The 21,348-nt window shown below is 37.0% G+C and overlaps 2 protein-coding genes across 5 annotated transcripts in view; both read right to left on the bottom strand.

The window, feature by feature from the left end:
* Nucleotides 1-4,652, bottom strand: part of TGFB2 (transforming growth factor beta 2) — an 84,981-nt gene extending 80,329 nt beyond the window's left edge. The window contains exon 1 of one of the 3 annotated variants that reach the window (XM_077157867.1): nucleotides 3,646-4,652. In XM_077157867.1, coding sequence (XP_077013982.1) covers nucleotides 3,646-3,991 — 346 coding nt within the window. In that variant the 5' untranslated portion in view covers nucleotides 3,992-4,652. The remainder of the gene's footprint in view (nucleotides 1-3,645) is intronic. The other 2 variants (XM_077157865.1, XM_077157866.1) reach the window with 2 other exon arrangements.
* Nucleotides 4,653-19,177: 14,525 nt separating this feature from the next.
* RRP15 (ribosomal RNA processing 15 homolog) overlaps nucleotides 19,178-21,348 on the bottom strand; it is a 63,601-nt gene continuing 61,430 nt past the window's right edge. For both annotated transcript variants that reach the window (XM_077157848.1, XM_077157847.1), the window contains exon 5: nucleotides 19,178-19,692. In XM_077157848.1, the coding sequence (XP_077013963.1) occupies nucleotides 19,549-19,692 (144 nt within the window). In that variant the 3' untranslated portion in view covers nucleotides 19,178-19,548. The remainder of the gene's footprint in view (nucleotides 19,693-21,348) is intronic.

Below are 21,348 nucleotides of genomic sequence, written 5' to 3'. Positions count from 1 at the left end.
TCCTTTTGATAATAAAGTTATTTTATTTATTTTATTTTTAGGCATGGGCAGGCTCTAGGAATCAAACCCGGGTCCCTGGCATGGCAAGCGAGAATTCCTCCACTGAGTCACCACGCCGCCCTATTTTATTTTTACGTCATTATTTTTTAAATGGCACTACTTGCCGACCTCAGTAACCCAACGTAAACACCAGGATCAACGCGGGCAGTCTTCACTCTTGGTGCCAGATGACTCTTGGTTGGGTGGGGCTGCCCTGGGCCGTGTGGGATTTTGGGTAGCCTCCCCGGCCTCTACCCACTACCTCCACCCCCTGTCATGACAACCAAAAATGTCCCCAGACAATGTCAAATGTCCCGGGGGAGGGGGGAGGAGGGTCAGAATCACCCGCGATTAGAACCATAGTATATGCTTGATTTCTTATAGAGAAAAAGAGAGAGGAAAGAAAGAAAATGAAAGCTTTTCTCTTTTCCTGTCTTTTTGATTGTCCTAGCATCCATGAATTTTCACCATAGATTATGTGGATTCTTAGTGTATTTAATGCGATTACTCTTTCTAAATTTCCAGAGCCTTGTGCAATGTCTTTCGAATAGATGTGACATGCACTTCAATGGACTGCCAAAAGGACTACAGGTCCACTAATTCCCATCAGGAAAACTATCTGTAAACCTTAGCGTAACTCCACTTTGAGCCTTAAACTAACAGCATGTGAAAAGATCAATATGAATAAATTCAACCTAATCAGACCCCTTCTTCAAATGTTGACATAGTATTATTTATATCCCATAAATACTTTCTTGACTAAAATTCATCCCAGGAGATTGGCACCTGGCCAGTTCTATTCATATTTACTGTATTTATATAGCACATTTAGCCAAGGATAATATTTAAGGCAAAATATGCCTTAAGGCATATGCAATATCTCTCATATTTTTACTTTTAAATCTCGACATTACTAAAAATATTTAGTCTGAACTTTATAAAATGTCCTGCAAAGGGCTATCAGCAATCTGTAATAATATATAGCTCATTGAATATAATTGGAGCATATTTGTAATACCCGAGCTGAAGTCACTCCCTGAACACTAATAACTTGTTGGTAAAATATGAACCAGTGATCTTTCCCAGGCTTTCCCCTCAGGGGCTTATGGCTCTCGGTGGATTCACTGCATGAGATGGCTGGCACACTCCCTCCCACTCAGCCACTTCAGCGACGGCAGAGTTAAAAGTTAATACTTAGGCAGTAAAGTCCTAAAGAGGGAAATTTGGTATATAAGCCAGTGCTGTACTTTCAATTTGCCCTTTAAAAATATGGTGGAGTGATTTCTTTTCTTCCTTTTTTTTGGAAGGGTTCACTATATTCCAGTATAACTAGAAAGTGCTGGAAAATCAGTTAACCTACTTTCTATAAAATTATTCACAGCCCTTGCACAGTAGTATCAAATCTGTTATTAATATGGCTTGCTGCTCTTAAATTCCCAATGCACAATGTAAGAAGACTATAGTCTTTGTACCAAAACTGACTGTATTTTTTTTTATACTGGACTTAGAGTTTTAAGTTTATCTCGGGATGGGGTGGAGGGGAGAATCCACGACTGTCCTTAGATGCCATATGCAGAATCCTCCTAATAATCTGAAAATCCAACCACGACCCGATCCGGGGCTGCTGACTGAATGGGGCTTGAGACAATGAAGAATCAGTGCCTTTTCGGGTTTGGGGGTAACTCATTCTCTCCACACCCATAAAATGATGACGTCAGACCTCTTGGCTATAAAAGTGCCGGCAGTTCATCAGGGCCGATGACCACTGAAGGAATAAGGCGTTCAGTCTCCAGGTCACACACTTGCCTGTGTGCCCAAATGCCAGCAGAAGGGATGCCTGCGCTAGAGAAAGCAAACTGACTCAACTCCTAGCTCTGTCTCGGTGCATTTTGCACTAATTATAAATGAACTTTCTTTCCTAATATCTCCTTGGCACCACCCTAGGTAGAAAGCGTACTTCCCAAGGGGAAAAACCAAGGTGGAGTGTATTTATCACTGCTGTTATGGATGGTCCATAATTACCATAATAAAATCATCCTGCTTTGCCAGGATCTCCTGTGTGTGTGATGTTATTGAACAATAAGAAGAGACTGCAGCAAAAGAAAGGTAGCCAGGAAGAAGGGGTGGGGGTGGGTGGGGGCGGTTTAGACACTTCAGCTGACATTCTAAGACCATCAAGTACAAGACATGGCAAGTCACATAGCTATAACTTGTCAAACTAAAAATAAATATTAAAAATGAAAAGCACCACCCTGCAATTAGAACCTCTAGGATAAAATTACCAAGATGGCTGTATTATCTATTTAGGCAAGACACGGAGACTTTGCAAAGACAGCCAACAAGTATATAGGGCATGGAAAGGGGAGGAGAGAAATGGATAACCAATGAAAAGTGTAGGATTTGGGATTTGCAAGATGCAAATGTGGAAGTTTTTCTTTCTTTTTTTTTCTCCCTCCTACCCCCTTCTTCCTGTACTTAACCCTCTCAGGTATCACCCAATGCTTTTCTTTTTTCTCTTTTAGAAGAACTTTGAAATAGTTCTAAGTTAAGTGTTCTCTCCCCTTCCCTTCAAAGAACTCTACAATAAATCATTTCACTCCCATTGCTACTGTCTGCCAGCTGGTTTTGAGGACGCTGCCCTTAGAGAAGCCAGCATTCTACTCTATTTGAGATTAGGAATGCACCGCAGTTAATGCAGGAAGCCAGGGAGAGGGCAGGGAGCACAGGGCTCAAGTTTGAAAAAGACAAACTTAATAAACCCGTGAGAAAAATGATCTGCTAAACCATAACCAAAACAGTCCTATGAAAGACGAACTTAAGAAGGCAGGTTTGGGTGAACTCTGCAAAAATAAAAAATTAAAAAATTAAAAATAACGTGAAGTAAAAGCGTTCTAAACACAGGAGAAACGAAGTTGTGCTTTCTACAAACAACTCCAGGTGAAGCAGAAAGGGGACGGATCTTGCCTTCGGGGACTATCAAACCCTTGGCAAATAAGTATCAAGGATTGAGGTGCTTTTTTTTTTTTTCCTAGGGATCTCCAATAGGGATTTTCTCTTGGCGAAGCTAAGATTTTTAGGGAGCCATGAGAGACAATAGAGGAAGCTAGGGCAACCAGCTGATAGGTCCGGATGCGGAGGGGGGCGCCTTTGGGGAGAGGCTAGTTTTGAGCCACTTTTGTTTTAACCCTTCGTGCACCAGCTCAGCGAGCTCTATGCCTGTCTGAGCAAAGCAAACCAACCCACCAAGCTTTCCCAGTTGAACTCTGCCCTAGGGAGCGGCTCTGGTTTGACAAAAGAGGGTTGACTCTTCGCTAGTGGCCGAGTCAAGATTTCAGGGAAGAGAAAAAGAGAGATGCCTTATAAAGCACTGAGGCGTTTGTAGGAGAGGCGTGATGGGGAAAGTAAAGTTGAAAGTTAGTTTTAAAGCCTAAGTTTCTTCAGCACGCAACTAGAAAGGAGGTGGGTGGGGGGAAGGACTGGAGAAGGGGGAAAGAGCGAGAGGGGACCCGGGGAGGAAAGGGCGATCCCAAGGAGTTGCTGCAGTTCTGAGAGCTCTGGGCAGCAGCGCCAAAGCTCGGGGAAACAGAAGTGAAGCCCAGCACTTACTTTCGGAAGGGAAGAAGGGCGGCATGTCTATTTTGTAAACTTCCTTAGCGTAGTACTCCTCATCGCTCCTCTCGCGCTCGCAGGCAGCCGCCCTCCGGCTCGCTTTCTCCTGGAGCAAGTCCCTGGTGCTGTTGTAGATGGAGACCACCTCCGGGGGCACCTCCCCGGGCTCTGGGTAGTCTTCTGGGGGGCTGGTGAGCTTCAGCTTGCTCAGGATCTGCCCGCGGATTGCCTCGATCCTCTTGCGCATGAACTGGTCCATATCGAGCGTGCTGCAGGTAGACAGACTGAGCGCAGCCGTGATCAGAGGCAGGATCAGAAAAGCGCTCAGCACACAGTAGTGCATTTTTTTTTAAGGACGAAAAAAGTTAAAAAAAAAAAAAAAAAAAAAGAAAGTAAGCCGAAAAGAAACCAACAATTCTTAAAATATCTGGTAGATGTTTTTGTTGTTTTTGTTGTTGTTGTTTTAATGCGAAACTTTTGCAATCGATCGAGTCAATACCCAGTCCAAAAAAAAAAAATGTATCTTGCTTGAATTCCTTTTAAAAAGAAAATTAAGTAGTTCCAAAGGTGAAAATATTAATACTATATAATCAAAGGGAACTCTGACATTGGGGAGTAAGAAAAAGTTTTCTTGGAGCGACGAGATGGGGGGAAAAAAGAAACTAGTGACTATTAGGCAGAAATAAATTTAAGAGGAGGAAACGGAGTTCAGTGTGTCAGTCTTGGGTGCGGAGTGGCGGATCTGAACTCGGCTCCTCCGGCCAAAAAAGGGAGAGATGAAAAGGTCCCGGGGCTGGCAGCTGGCGAACTGAAGACCGGGGCGCGGGGAGCGCTGTAACCGGGGCCGCGGAGGCTGCCCAGGGCTGTGATTTATATATTTAAAGAAGGAGCGGTTCGGCCCTGCCTTCCACTGCGTCGCTGAGAGCAGGAGCAGCAGCAGGAGGAGCGCACACGTGTGTGTGTGTGTATGTGTGTGTGCGTGTGTGTGCGCGAGCGCGCGTGTGCGCGCGCTGGGGGCGAGCCCGGCGCGCTGCGAGGAGGCGGGTGCGCTTCGCACGGTGCTCGGAACTCGGTTGGGCTGTGCAGGGGCCGCAGAGGCTGCGAAGGTGGCGAGGATCCTGCTCCCGGAACCCTGCTCCCCGGGCCGCACGCACCAAGCCGAGCGCCTACTCCTGGTTGCTGCCGCCGCGGCTTACAGATGCGTCCGGTCTCCAGCTCCCTCCTTCTCCTGCTCCTCCTTCTCCTCGGCTCTCTCCGAACGCCAACCCAGCAGTGACAACCAGCCGCCGCCGCCGCCGCCGCCGCGGTTGCTTTCACCCACAGCGGACCGCGATGGCAACTCGGGGGACGCACTGGCTGGGCACTTTTATTCCTAAGGGGCTTGCGTTGGAGTTCCCTTGGACTCCCGCCCTTTCCCAACCTCTCCAGATCTCTCTCACTTGGGAGATAGACACTTGCCACTCTGAAATAGAGCCTTCCTTTCCTCTCCTTTCTGCAGCCACGCAGCCCCCTCGGTTTGTTCCCGAATAGCTACCCTAGACCGTTATACTGTGTTCTCTCTCTCTCTCTCCCTTCCTCTCGCTTTCCCTTCTCTCTCTCTCTCTCTCTCTCTCTCTCTCTCTCTCGGGAGCTTCTGGAGCTCCGCTTGGAGAGCACCTTCTGCTGCCAGCAGATAACATCACGGTCTTGCTAGGGAGGAGAAATTTATAAGTTCTCTCCGAACCACGTGCTTGCCTTAAAAAAAAAAAAAAGTGACGTGCTGGGATTACAGTCAGAAGTCCTCTCGTTTATTTAGACCACGAGCGCTCCCCCAAACCGTTGAGGGGGTGTGGAAATGAGGGCGGCTGTGGAGAAGGGAGGGAGGAGGTGGAGTGTGCGCCCTGACAACAGTGATTTACGGTATTTACTTTATATAGTCATTTTGGACGGGTCTGTTAAAGGACAAGCTATCAAGCCTCCCGTTTTTACTCAGAGTGGCTCACTCACAGCATTCCAAATTGAATCGCTTGCTCTAGAATGGAAGTCCTCTCTCCTGCATGCACATACACACGCACCAGTCATCTCAGCATCATAGCATTGCAGTCTACTCAGAGCCAGGCTAACCCTGAAGACATGCCTTTGAATCTGAGATTCACATCCCATCTTTTTAATCGAATCATTTTTTGAGATTCCATAACATATTAATTCATCTATTCTAGTGCTTAGTTTGTTGTTGATAATCGAGTCTACCGTTTGTGGACTGCGGGGAAACAGGAGTTCTATCTTTTTAACCTACATAAGCTTTATTTGTTTTACTGTTTGAATGAATGGTCATCTTCTTGATTTGCTACCAATATCACCTTTTGATATGGCTTTCTCTTCACCTTCTTCCTAGGTTAAACCTTTATAGCTAACTTTATTTTTTTCATAGTATACAACCAGGAAACTAATTTGAAGTGTTTGGTGTCTACTGTTAAACACTACACAGAACTTGACTTTTCCTATTCCAACCTAGTTCAAATTAGATGAATACAGGAATAATTCTTGCCACTGTTAATTTTTCCCTTTTTCTTTAATTTTGCCTTTAGTTACTCAAAGTCAACATTTTCACTTCAGCATGACTCTGTGGCCATCCTGACTTGACAAATGATTTAAACTGCAAACAGTAGTTTCCCCCCAAATTCAAGGTCTCTATATCATTCCCTAGTTCAGACATTCCTTTATTACAGAAAAGTCAGAAGGAACTTACTATAACTTTGAGTTGACACTTTAGATATGTATGGGGCATATATCATTAGTAAATAGAGGGCTGATTAAATAGTAATAATAACAGGAGCTAACACAGAGATAATTCCAAATGATTATAAATATAATCCCAAATGATTATTCTCTGAGATATTACAAATGTACAATCATTTAATCTTCATAACAACCTTTTGGAATAAGTACCATTACTATCCCTGTTTTGCAGACAAGGAGATTGAAGTACAGAGAGGCTAAGTACCTTGATCACAACCACAGTAAGTGGTAGCGCTGGGTTTTATAGTCAGGAGCCATTGTCTGTGTTTTCACCTACTATGTACTTCTAAGAAATACTGGTCCCAGAATGTGTTCTGACAAATAGGGACTTTGTGATTAAATGTGTTTGGGAGATGCTGGGTGCTTATTGCCTTTTTACAGATTTACAATTGCCATTATTGTGTTAAAGGCTCTGAGAATCTTGCATAAAAGAAAACTGTTTACTTCTTTTAACCCAGCATTTTCTGAACTTCCTTGAACATGGAAAAAAATTAAGCCTATTAAAACATTGGAAAACTCTGGAATAAAGGAATGGTCCTAACTTGCTTCAGAATTATTTTGAAAATTATGTATAAATCACCATCAGCAAATTTCTTTCTTTGAGGCCAGTCTCAAATTGAACGAACTTGAGAGGAGTTAAGACAACAAACTACCATCCCAAAAGCCAAAGCAAAATGTAATTAAGAAGAACTTTCGTGGAGCTGGTAGTTTTATCAAATTAAGTCATCCCTTTGGGTTCAGTTTGAGAACTGGAGTAATCTAGCTATAGCAAAAGGACAAAAAGGGAATATTCTTACACATGGAGCAATTTCATAGAAGACAGAGCTATAAACTCCAGCTACTTAGTGTGGATGCTGCCTTGGAATATGGCTGGTTGCTTCATTAGTTATTGTCATATTCTACTCAAGTTGTAGGTCCAGCCTCCCTTCAAGCCAATGAAGGTCTCTCACTCAATGTTTAGAGACTACCTTTGTGGTACAGACACAGATATAACTTTAGGTTAGGTGAATTCGGGTGAGAGTGAGGATGGAGCAACAAAAGCCCATCTATATCACTTCTAGGTAAACAACCCATAAATTCGTTGGACAACCTCCTCCTTTCCCAACATAAATATATATATTTTTGTTCATAATACTTAGTTTGCTGAATGCTTACTGCTTACCTCACAATCCTTCAAGGACCTGAGGCTCCTAACCCATTCATGAGAGGCTTTTAATTTCCCAGTCCCGGGACAGTAGGACACAGGAGGGGTTAGTGACATCTTCCTGTATGTGTAATTTAGTAACTTGAGTATATCAGTGGGATAGGAGTCCCTTTCCACTTCTCTCAGGGCCCAGTATCAGTTATAGCAATCATTTGAAGATGTAACAGGTAAGACCACAAGAGCCCTCTGGTGACCATAAGTGAATTATTTCTTCTAGCACATAATTCTTTTTGGAGCCTTTTCATCTCTATATCCAAGAAGCAAGGCATTTGCTAAATTTATTAAGATCTTATGAATTGCTAAGAACTCCATACAATCCTCATGGTAAAATGGTATTTAACCCATTATAGAGCATTTTAAGTACCTCAAGGAAGCAAGTAGAGCACAGCAATTAGAAGAGCAGGCTTGAGAATCAAGATTTTTTTGGGAGTCAAGATTTCTTGAGAATAAAGATCTCCTCTCACTTTCTGGATTTGAGATCTGGGCCAAGTTACTTGGGCACTTTGTGTTAGTTTCTTCATCTGTGAAATGGGGATAATAGCAAATAGTACTAACCCCACAAGATTGTGGTGAGGATTCAATTATACAATGTTCAGAAAGCATTTATTAACCAAACCCGGCACTTAATGAGTGCTCATTAAAGGTTAGGTGACATTTATCTTATCACTTCATTTTTGTCAGACAGTTTATAATAGAACACATCTGGCTTCCACTTTTTCTCAGATATAAATACAATGAAAGAGCTAGGGAAGAAACCAAAGATAATTTGCTTCATGGTTATACCTCTTAGCAGTTTCTTTAGATACAGACTCATTAAATTATTTTAAACATTATGGTATTTTGTCCACAGTGGTTGTAGGAAGAAAGGGCAAGAAAACACACATTTGGTGACTCTAAAATGACTATCAAAGTTCAGTTAAGCATTCAGGATTATTTATTATTTAACATCCTAAAATGGAATCCTTCATATTCTAGACCAGTGAGGTAGAGGGTGCAGTTGTTTCAACCACTAGCCCTTCTGTGCTCGTTATTGGGCCTATTCATTTTAGTAATCTGGAATTCCTATAAGAGCTAAACAAACATTTGATATCAAAACAACTACTCATCCTTGTCCTGGAGTGTTTCCCCTATGGCTCACAGGTGGGATCTTATGATCTAAAAGGCCCTTCCTAACTCTGATAGAAGAATAACTTCATTGCTAACAATTCTGAAAGCTTTCCACAAAGATTTTAAGCATTAAAAACAAGCAGGTGGGGAAAAGAAATAATTGGAACTGCCGTAAATGATTAGATTTTACACCAAAAGACACTTGATAAATGCTAAAAAACCATTTTAGGTGAAAATATACCAGACTCCTTCGAGTTCGTAGTTATTTTTTCTTTTATTCCACATTCTAATGTTTGGTCTGTATCAATTTTTGTCTCACGTTTTTTATGCATTTCTATAGATTAAAAAGTTTATGATATTAGAATAATGAAATGGAAAGGTTAGTGATTTCCTCTTGAAAAGTAATCCAATTATTACTTCCATTTTGTATTTACAGGTTAGTCTAAAGAACAAGAGCTAAGCAAAAAAGGGGGAACAAGGAGCAGAGAGGAAAATGGAAGGAGGATAAGAAGGTCAGACAGAAGATATGAAATGATAAAAGACAAAGAAGTAAACACAAAAGATAAGCATACACACAAAAAAAGCCAGTTGCCTGTGATTGTATGGAAAAAAAAAAGATAGGACAAGATAAAGCAGAGCATATCAGTAGGTTGTAAGACTTTAAAGAGATAAATACATCATACTTGAAAAATAGACTGTGGGACATTATCTCACCCTTTGGAATTACGATTAGCTGATGGCTTTTGGGCCACTCATATCTCTACATTTTCAGCTCTCAGTGAGAGTAAAAGGAAAATCTTCCTTTGGGATGCAATTCCTCAGGGGTCTGGGCTATGTCATTACCAAGGCTACTGAATGGTTTCTTGCTCCTGGTGAAATTTATCTGCCAAAATAACAGTTAGTGACTAATACAAATAAATGAACACAAGAAGACAGTTGGGATACAGCATAACAATATGATTATGTCTCAATAAAATGCTAATATTGACTGAAAAGAAGCCAGCAGAATTTTCTAGTTTTCAGAGCAGTCTGACTTTGCCCTTACAGAATCTCTACTCCTACTTCATTCACCCTACAGATTCACCAACCAAAGCAAGAAGCTGGAATTGGGCTGTTAGGGAGAAAGGAAGAGAGAAGTATTTCAGCAAAGTAAAAACAGAAATAAAGGTTAGGAAGAAGGGAAAGAAGGCACACGGCAAAGAAAAACATGTTTATGTTCTCATAATTAAAATGAATATGATCCTACAAAACAAAGAGTTTTTATACTTTAAAATATATTCTTTAAATGAATTTATCTGCCCTTCATCACAGTGTGCTTGAATGGTTGTAGAAAATTACAAATGCATAAATTTCCAATAGCAAAGTTGCCAACATGTATTTCAAACAATTTTTGCCTTTCTGTGCCTCAATTAGCCTGCAAAAAAACAAAAACCGACAAGCAATAGTAGTTGCATGCCAAAAGAAAATCTCGTTTTTTTATGTTAGAAAGAAAAACTAGTAAGCATTTTAAAAGCAAAACTAGATAGATGGTTATAATTTATAAAACTGGAGACTTCTGACTGCAAACTTTCACTTGATGAATTTTTAGGTTTTAGTAGTATAAAGACAGTTCTTATAATCAGGGTAACCATATAATTTATCACGCAAACCCAACCACTTCTGGGGATAAAGAGGATGCCATTTATAAATATCTTAGGACCATGGGTGTAAACCCAGAATGGTCCTAGAAAATATATGGTCACCCTACTTAAAACAAAGCCATTTAAAAATCTAAACATGTAAGTATATATCAATTAGATTTTCAACTTTTTAGTTACAATGGTGATATTATGTTTTACATATTTTCAAGTCTTTTTTTTTTTCCTTTGTGTATGCTGTAGATTCTAATAATCACTTGATGGAGCTATCCTTTAAAAATGTTTACATGTATAATTTTAGCATTGATGAAAGTCTGCACCACTATACAAATTAAGACTCTAAGAAGTGCTTGATCAGGATCCTTTTGAACCTCATTCAAGTCAATCTACCACATAAAAAGGAAGGAGAGGACAAAGATGATAGTGATTGGGAATTAACAAGCATTACTTGTATTGTATAGCTGGGGAAATTCATATTTAAATTTTAGAAAATGCACCACAGAAAATCTGAAAAGTAAAAATGAATGCTCCTCCGTTCCCATTTTAGTGCCAGTACTAAAAAAAGAACAGAATGTTTCTGTCATTTGGTGCTCACAAGTCACATAATGCTGACTTTTACATGTTGATCTTTCCTTTTTAATAAACAGTAACTGCTTCACAAAACCAAGGACACCTAAGAAGCTAACTTCACATAGTTGAAAGGGGTGTGTTTCCTGTTAACTTGAAAATTTTTGCAATCAAGATTGCTATATTTTGTGGCTTCTTTTTAGATCACTTCAGCTATATCTGTGTGTCCCTTTAGGTACAAAGGCAATAATCTTTATAAATTCTCGCATATGGCAAGTTACTTACCATAAACGGGAGAAATAAATCCAAAAGTGGGTGTTACTGTGACCTGGAGAGACTTCAGCACTATGCAAAAATGATTTTGGCTGCCTGTTTGTGAGAGATAATAAGGTTTTTTTGTTTTTATTAAGAGGTCTTTGTCTTATAATGGTAATTAAGGTCATTAAACAACAGACTATTACAAGGTCAATCTGATTATTTGACCAGCTGTAACAATTAAATCTAACCAATGCCACAATTGTACTGATTGTTCAGAAACTAGACACAATCATCTGGTTGTGAGGAAAAAAAAATTACATCAACTTTGATTCAATGATAGCCTAACTCATGCCACCTACAGGAGAGCAGTGGTATTACCCTACAATTTCATATTTTGAGAAAACCAACAGACATGGTCAATTTTCTTTTACTATTTTCATCAGTCTATTAATTACTTACACAATATCACAATTTGTATGCTGCAAAATCTTCTTCAAAACCTGTAATGTATTTAATTCTTTCTCCTAAAAAATTTTCCACTGATTGTTTTTCCCAGAGCAAAAGCTCTGTAACAAAAATTGTTATACATAAAAGCTGTAATTTCACATGGATGATATACATTTTTAGAAAAGATCCTAGGTTAATAGCAATGGGTTTTCCTTAATTATAGTTTTAGGTACCTGTTACCTCCTAGCCAATAATATTCTAAGCTAAAAATTAGTCCTCATTTATAAAACATAACTGAATATCTAAATTCTTGACAGCATAAATGTCAGCCACTCACAATTTTATGAGTTGTCTAACACCATTAGGTAGCAAATAGCATTTCAGCAATATATTGAATCTTAGTATTTAAAAGAACAATGGCTACACAGTCATGTTCTGACAGACAAGACTATTGGACGCCACTCATAGTAGTTCCATTTCTGCAGCATCCAAGTAATTAAAATGTAAAGGTTTAATTACTAGACATGCTCAGGCAAGAACTATAATGAATTCTCCAACGGTACACTGTATAAGAAACTGTCAGCAGCAGTCAAAATGAAGCCTGGGGTGAAATGCCATTTTAAACACTAACTTGCCACTGCCAGGAAACTTTCCTTTTGACACTTGCTTCCCTTCTTTGCCTCCCACTGGCCAGAGGTTCACACCATAAGTAAACAAGACCAAGAAAATGAATATATACTCATCTATTTTTCCAGAGAAGAGTTGAACTAGTAGAATCTCACTTTCCCTAAGATTTTCGTATCAATGTGAAGACTCACTGTTGTGCGTAAATAAATCAGCTGTGTGAGTCAAGCCCCGATTTGTTTCTATTAACTGTATGGTCTTCGGTAGGTTATTTAAGTTCTCTTTTGCTTATTTTCTTACCTGTATAATGGGGACAATAACATATCTACTCATAGGGTTATTAGAAAAATTGTATGAGGATGTAACAAAATTCATAGGTAGCATTTGGCATATAATAAATACTGCATTATTGTTCACTATTATTATTTTTAATTGCTCTGTCCCAACTTTTACTTGAATGATAGCTTGGTCTATTCAGAATAAAGTGGCAAAACATGAGAGATTTCCATTTCAAAATAAATTTGGATTAATCAAGAAACAAAGAGAAGGGAGGTGATAACTGAGAGGGAAAAAAAGTCAGTTCTTTCATGTTCAACTTTCATTGCAGGGTAATTAGTAAAAGAAAAGTAGGATACTAGCATACTTCTAGAGTGTTGTATTAAAACGGTATTAATAGAGTTTGGGTGCTGGAATAGAGTAAGTAGGTAAAAGATGTTTTAGTATCTCATTAAATGTCTACTCAGTGTGAGGCTTTTATTTTTAGACTCAAAAATTAAGTTCTTACTTATAAAGTATTCTTATATTCATCTAATGCATTTTGGCATTAAAATTTTTTATAATTGGATTACCCATAACATTTAAAATTTTTAATCTTAGACACCCTGTTTTAACAGACATCATGTTAACTGGTAGCAGATAAGTGGAAGTACTATGGTTTACATAAATGTCCTCCTATCAATGAGTATTTAGGTTGTTTAAAATCTCTTGCCATTAAAAACAATTTTCTAAAACTGTTCACACAGCATTTTCTGTAATCAGGATCTTTTCCTGAAGAGCTCTTCCAGATGTAGAATTAGTGGGTCTCAAAAAATATCTGCCAGCCTATATATAATTTTTTTTGGGGGGGAGCCCTTTATCTAGAAGGGGGGACATTTGCAATTGCATAGATCAGAAATGAACCACAAATAGGTGCACAGCACTTAATTTTCCAAGCATATAACAGAGAACACTACATATCAGGCTCTGTGCTAGACACTGTGTTACACTATGCTATCCCTACAATATGAATCATCTAACAGTGTGGCTGATTTACACTCTACTTCAAAGAGTCTAAGAAATTTGTACAGGGACACATTGCTAACAATAGGACAAACAAGACGTTGAACTCAGTTCTAATTCCAAAATTATGCTTCCTCTCACTAACAATACTGGTATTTCTAAAAATGTCCAATGTAAAAGCCAAACATAATTTCATTTACCTTTAAAGGGCATATTTAGGAGTCCTAGTAAGGTTCAAGATATGGTAATTGTGCTTCATGCAATCTAGCTGTACCTGGCTTTCTTGCCATTTGTAGAAAAGGAACCCTGACCGAGCTTTTATATTTATAATACACTTAAGAGAACCTAGTGTTATTGTACAAAACCAAATATTGTGTAGAAACAGCTCTGATGTTATGTTTGGTTTGCTCAGTACTTCAGGGAAACTGCTGTGCCTGATTGGCTTACTAACGTTTTGAGAACTGATGTCCATTCACTGTTTATGCCCATCCCATGGGAGGGGATATATTTTTACCTAAGATTAAAGTCTAATTCTGCAAGTGCAAAGAAGCAACTGTTTAGTAAACTGAGGGTTGATCAACAGCTGCAAGGCCACCCATGCATAAAGACACAGCTCTCAGCTGTCTCTCCATTCAGAGGCCCAGACCCCATACAACTATGGTGTTCTTACGTTGATGTTTTATGAACATTGCATTAAATATGCAGGCTAATGATTCAGGGGTTAGATAAACTGTTACTTACACAAATGTGGTTTACACCTCATCATTTTAAACTGGCTGTGCTAACAATGCTCATCGGGCTCTTTGTTTTCTGTTTTCTTTTTGTCCCAATCTGCAATCTACATTTGCTCTGGCAGGATGTCAAGTGTGTGCCAGAATAGACTGGAGTTGTCGGACAACCTAGAGTCTGCAACTAAGGCACTTTCTCAGGAAACCTCCTAAATAAGTATGCTCCCAAATATAAGCCCAAAGTTTGGGAACTCACTGGTTTTGATATTTTCTGGTATGTGTGGCACTGACAGTTCTCAATGCCCTAGTGTAACATAAACCTATTCTACTGGAGTACAGCAATAAAATTTAAAGTTTGGTGAAGTAATTCTGAAAACCGCATATGACAAATTCTGAAAAAAAAAACGCATGCTATTTGTTATTTAAAATGGCCTAACAGTTAAGGACAATAGTTACCTCAGTAAACAATTTAATTATATTTGAAAGAAAATTATTATATCTTTTGTAAAATCTAAATAGTGAAAAATCAACAATAATTCAATCAATTAAATTCTAATTATATATCTTTAAATTGTAACTCTAAAGTTTATGGGAAAAGCTCAAGACAGACATAATTCCAAAATTCACTGCTGTTTTAATTATTAGCCTATATAATATGCAACTTTATTCTATTCATAGTTGGATAGACCACCATTAGCCACATGTAGTTTCAATATTTAAGTAATTAATAACATTAAAAATTCAGTTTCTCCATAGCATTAGCCACATTTGATATATTCAATTGTTACTTGCACTAAAGGCTATCAAACTGGTCAGCATAAATAAAACAGTCAGAAAGTTCTGGTGGACAGTGCTAGAACTCCTAATACATGTCCTTGCTTATATTACTCAGATGAAAAATAAAGTACATTTAACAGAAAGCTAAATATCAATACCTGCCATTGACAGGGAGGGCAAGCAGGAAGGAGTGAGGTGAGCAATATTAGAACAGATATCCTTAACAAAGCAAAATAAAATAGAACATCTTTTATAAATCTGTCTCTAAGAACACCTCTTCTGAACACAAAGATGCATCACACATCTAGCCCTAAATCATAACTCCCTGTAATTATCTTTAGTAAATTAGATAATGTGGTCTCCTAAAAGCTGGAAAATACTCTTTAGAGAATCTAAAATTAAGGATTGCTAGGAAATATCTTCCATGTCTACAATTCTGTGATTAGACAGACTCATTACAACTGTTCAGTTAAATATAAATCAGTACTCTAAATGTCTTATCACCCATCTCACCTATCATTCTACTTCTAATACATTCATAGGTTTCCTTGATTAATTAGTCAGGTTTTAGAAAAGCTCACCCAGCAAAAAAATCCACCAGGTTTCCCCCTGCTCCAATAGTTAGTAAGATTCATTCTCCCAGCTGGTGAAAATTCAGACTCCTGCTGTCTTGGGGAAGGAATAAGAGAGCTTTTTGTAGGCATGGAGTAGTTCTCTTTCCTGTTTCCAAAATTTGTTCTTTCTGCCAATTTACCTCAAATGGTTTTCATACTCATATGTACAGAGTTAACAGACTCTCTACCCATCACTAACATACCAGTCCGAGACAAATATCTGTCACGTTGATCCTAACAGATGAATTTGAGAAAAGAGCAGAATGAATTGCTTTCCTCAACTGAAAAACAGTCCCAATTAAAAATGAAGCTAACCCATCAATAGTGCACCAACAAATTATTCTAAACAGAGTTTTAGACAAGCTTCATTGGACAAGCTTCATTCAAGGGTTCCTATTAATGTAGAACCAAAATTTCTTTATAACAGTTTTTAAAAGCTTGTGAACAAAGTTTTTTGAGTCCTGGTTGAAGACTGATTTATTTCAAGTTATCACTAAAATGCATATTACTAAAATCATACAGTGAGAACTAATGCCAGGAATTTAGTTTTTAAAAGGAAGAAATTCAACTTTTTAGACTTTATATAAATAAAATGATCTATTTGGCTATGAACTGTATCATCCTCATTTGATTCCAGCACAATTCCCGGAATATAATAGGTGCTCAATCAATGCTAATTAAATACCAGCTTACTTATTCGATCTGTACTATCCCTTCTACATTAGTGTTTATACTCTTTGACATTTCCTTTTCAGGTGTTTTCTTGGTCCTTATAATTCCTTTAACTCATTAACAACGCAATTCACTTTTTCAGTCTGTCCATGTTTCTGTTCACAATTCACTCCTCGGGTTTTCTCTGCTATCATGTGTTTAATTAAGACATTTTTAGGCATCTATAAGCTACAATCAAATGGTTTAATAATTTGATTGTAAACTGAACTCACATGGCATGTGGATGAGCACAGGTTGTAGGGTTAGTCCAGCAGGAAGCCCCTGAATATTGCATATATCCTATATGCAAAACATGGTGATTAAAAAGTCCAAAGATATTTTCCAGAACAGAAACATTCCTTTCTCCACCCATTTATTTTTGTTTGCTTTTTAAAATCTATGATCTCGAACTGTTGGTAACAGTTGGCAACATCTAAACCATTACCATCTTACTAGCTATTTTTTCATTTGCTTGTTTTTAAAAGACTCAAATATTTTAAAGAAATTGGATATACCTTCAAATAAACCTTCCAGAACCTCCTGGTGAGTTATTTTAGGCTCTACATACTGAAAGGGAGTCTTTTAGTATATTTTTCAATCAATTGAATAAAACTTGATCTATGCAGAATTTCAAATAACTTGAAAATAAATTCAGTACTTCAATTCCATTCTAGAGTACTAAATTAAGATTATCCTAAACCAGTTTCAGTCCTAAAGATTAATATCCTGGGCTTTGAAATTTCAGTGGTTAAAAACAATTAATAACCAATGCTAAACTATACTAAATACTGAGGCCATTCAACCTAGCCTCCAAATACTGAAACAAGGGAATAAGATAATACCCTTAAATTATGGGTTACTATTCTCCATAATTCTTTCCAAAGAAAATGAATCTCTTTCTTACTATGTTACTCTAAATAGTTATCCAAAAATAAAGTTCTAATATAGCTATTTAGACAAATGGGGGTAGAGTGTAGGTACAAGGAAACAATTATTTTTCTTTCCCCTCCTCAAAGGATTCAAGGATTACGTAGGAAGATGGAGTAGGGGCAGAATTATTAATCTGGTTCATATCAGAAGAATTTAAATGTTGTAACAAATATTTAAGGTACCAGGATAGACCTAGATTGAATTAGGGTAGACAATTTAAAACATTCATCTAAAAGTATATATTTAGTTTCCAAAATAGTACATCCATCCTTAGATTCAGATTTGTAATTGGTAGTATTTTGTTTAAAAATTTGATAGCCAAGATGCAGAAATATGGATACATATAAAACATCCTATCTATCTAGTAAAAATCAGTTCATATTATCAGTGTGCATCATCGTCTTCTAACAAAAGAAATACTTTTTTTTTCTTATAGTAGCAACTCAATTTTATTTTGGAATTAAAGAATTTCTCAAAAAAGACTGAGTATATTCTCTTCCTTACTTTCACTTCGAAAATCTTGTTCAGTTTTCCTAAATTAAACCAAGTAAACCAAGAACTATAACATGAGTATACATTTCCCAAACGAATTTTTGATAAACTAGAAGTTATCTTCCCATTTCTAATACCTGAATGTTCTAGTCAAAACAATCTTTGCAAAGCTTTAGGGTGATCCTGAAATAGATTAATAGCAAGAACTAAAATATAATCTTTAATTTTGGGAAGAAAAAAGTTTTTAGGTGGAACAAATTTTTTTTTCAAAATTATCTAAGTGTTAGGTTACACTGTATTGTTTAAAACATTTATTTATCTGTGTTGTTACACTGGGATATTCAGTCCTGCTGTATTACTGTTAAGGAATATTTATTCACCTTTATTTATATTAGACTGAAAAATGCCAGTTTTATAATTAAATAAGACACCAAAGTTCAAAAGTTGGGACAAACACAAAAACGTATTTTGAACTTTGCTGGTTTAACCGCTTAATATCATGGGTGCACACCCTCCTTTATGATAACAAATACCAGGCCATGGACTAATTTAACTTGAGTTATATAGTATTTTAAAAACTCAAATGGGTTAGAAAATATAAACATCTCTGTTCTAGCACACAGCTTTTAGAGGAGAATTATCCATCAATGTATAGCAGATACAAATATGTACAAGTGGATAATAAGGGAAGACTATCTTTATTATGGAATGGTGGAGAAAGGAATGGATCTTTAAAAAAAGGGAAAAGATCACTTTCATTAATTAATTTCTTTGTAAACTTTAGATCTTAGGCCCATTTTATAGAAATCTTGCAATTATATTATTTCTCTTCCTTTTTATTTAACAGATAGATGCTAAGAGTCTCCTAATTTAATAACTTTTAATGCAACAATATGGAATCAAGTCTCAAATCAGAACCAGTGTTCTGATACAGACTACCTGCTGTTCGACTCCACCATTTTACTGGCCAGTCCATAAAGATAATTTAAGCCAATTCAAATATTCAGGGAAAAAAAAACCTAAAACATTTCAAATATACTTCCTAAGAAATTATGTTTCATTGTATAACTCAAACGTGAGAGTTTCATCTCATGAAATCTCTCATATAAAAATAACCTGAAATTTAAAATAAATCTAAGTTGTTATTTATAGTACTAAGTATATAAAAGGAAAGACTATAAAAGTAGAAATTTGGAGTATTTCTTAAACCAAAGTATTTTCCAGATTATCTAAAAATAAAGTCACCACCCAAAATCAGGAACACTGTAACTTTAAATTTACTACCGAGGTTTTCTTAATAGCTCATCAAAATAGGTACCAACCCTCCTCCCCAAAATCTACAAATATTTAGATCTATCAATTGGAAAGGCAGAGAAGTAGTAACTTCAAATAGTTTAATTATGAATTGGTATTGCCATTACTACAAACATTAAAGGTATTATATCAATGCACCAATATCCACGACTAATACATAAACTTGTAAGAATCCTGGCAATCACAATCTTGCAGGCCAAGTAGAATTATTTACTTTTATGAATTGTTATGAGAAACAATACTAAAAATTTTACAAGGCTTGAAAATATAGTTTAGCAAAGTCTAATGTGAAAAATGGAAACACCAAAATTTGTAAAAGTCAAAGTCTTCTGGCTTTCTTACAAATGGTATCCTTATAATTTCCCATCTTTTATAGCATCAAGAATTTCTCCAGAAAAAATAAAATGATGGAAGATTTTGTTTTCTATGTAACTTCATGTGTCAGAGTCATTTCCAGATCCTGGCCTGCTGTCATCTGGCACATCACTTTCTTTGTCCCAGTCTTTCATAGATGCTCCCATCATGAAATCATCACGTAGGATAGTCCATCCTGGGCTCTCTTCTGATTTCAGTTCAGCCTGAGGAAAATTACAAAAACAAAATATTCAAAAGTCAATTTAATCATGAGGGAATTACAAAGTTCAAGCCATAAAAAAACTTTTTTTACAATAGTGATGAAACCAAGAAAAAATATAGATTTCCTTCACAGATTTACTTTATCATCTATGATTGGGTAATAAAGAGCTATGTGTTAATAAAATATTTTAAGAACCCCTTAAAAGAAACATATAGTAAAAGCTAGGTTTGCTATCAATTTTTAAAAGTTTTCAGACAACAAAATACACTTCAAATATTATTTTAACCTTCAGTAATAACTTATTAGAAAACTTCTGGCAAATTATTTCAATACAAATTCAGTTCATTCATTCACAGGATTTGTACAATACTATGTAAGAGAGCCCAAGAATTACAAGCTCTCATTTCATGGTACAACAGTACCACCTTGTGGTATTAATTAAGTTACACAACAGATGCAGAATTGCTCTAAGCTATGAAACTTCTTCCACTTATTCTATAAACATTAAATGACTACTGTGTGTAACCACTCTTCTTAGCGCTGGAAATATAGTGAGGAACAAAACTTGTTTTTACGGAACTAACACTGTATGTATATATCTATTTATTCCATTCACAGAAATATACATCAATGAAAATCTCCCTAAATAGGCAAGAACACATGATGTTTGTTTAGAAAACAGTGTTATCCTCTTTATGGAAGCTATCAATCATATAAAAAACAATTTTTTTTTAGAAAGATGCTGAAGACGTTTTCTGAGTTACCAGAGATTACCTACCTAACTGATAAATCTTCCATTATTTAAAAAGACATAGCCCCTGAAACATTCATCCCATTAAAAAAGAAAGAGGGAAACAGGGAGAGAGAAAAAAAAGAGAAAAAAATCACTAAAAATAAGAAAAATGTCCTACTGGCCCATTTCTATCTTCTTAGGGTCAAAGAATCAAGAAGGGCTTATGCTAAATACAAAGATACCAGAATTGACTTGGTAAGTTAAATATCAAAACATTTTGCAGTATAATTTAACCAACATAAAGAAACACATAAAAAGCATCTGTGCTATTTAAAAACCAACAGTAAAGCAATTCCAATGCTTCTCACGCCACAGTCATAGGGGCACAATAAAGTAGGAAGGTAATTTACAGTTTTCCTCACGGAGTATGCTAACACCTCTCAATCTTTATTTCTACTTACACTCCTAAAACTAATTCTACTTCTATTAGATTAACTAGATAAAAGGCCATTTTCCCTGATTCAAACCAAGTTTTCTTTGCCACCCTCCTTACCTTAAATAGGAGAAAGAACTGTTTCCAAGGAATGAAGGCTGAATTAGAACCAACAATTATAGCAACTCTAAGGTAAAATTAACAATTCAAAGCTTTCAATTAAACTCTAAAAAGTATGTGCTTCCTGGTATAGTAATGTCCGAACTACTGACCAGCACAGACTCCTCCTGATTTTGATGTTTGTGTTTACTTATGAACATATGGAATTTCAATATTAATCTTCCATCTTTAAACAACTACACCCAATATACTATTAATACATTATCAACCGAGAGCAGACATTTCCTGAAATGTCTCTGCGTGAGAGCTCACTTTGACAGTCAACTTCTATCTGGTCCGTGCATTATCCCTCTACTAGCTAGCACCAGAAA

This window comes from Tamandua tetradactyla, chromosome 4 (genome assembly GCF_023851605.1).
Source record: "Tamandua tetradactyla isolate mTamTet1 chromosome 4, mTamTet1.pri, whole genome shotgun sequence".
Classification (NCBI taxonomy): domain Eukaryota; kingdom Metazoa; phylum Chordata; class Mammalia; order Pilosa; family Myrmecophagidae; genus Tamandua; species Tamandua tetradactyla.
This window is presented reverse-complemented; position numbering and strand designations above follow the sequence as displayed.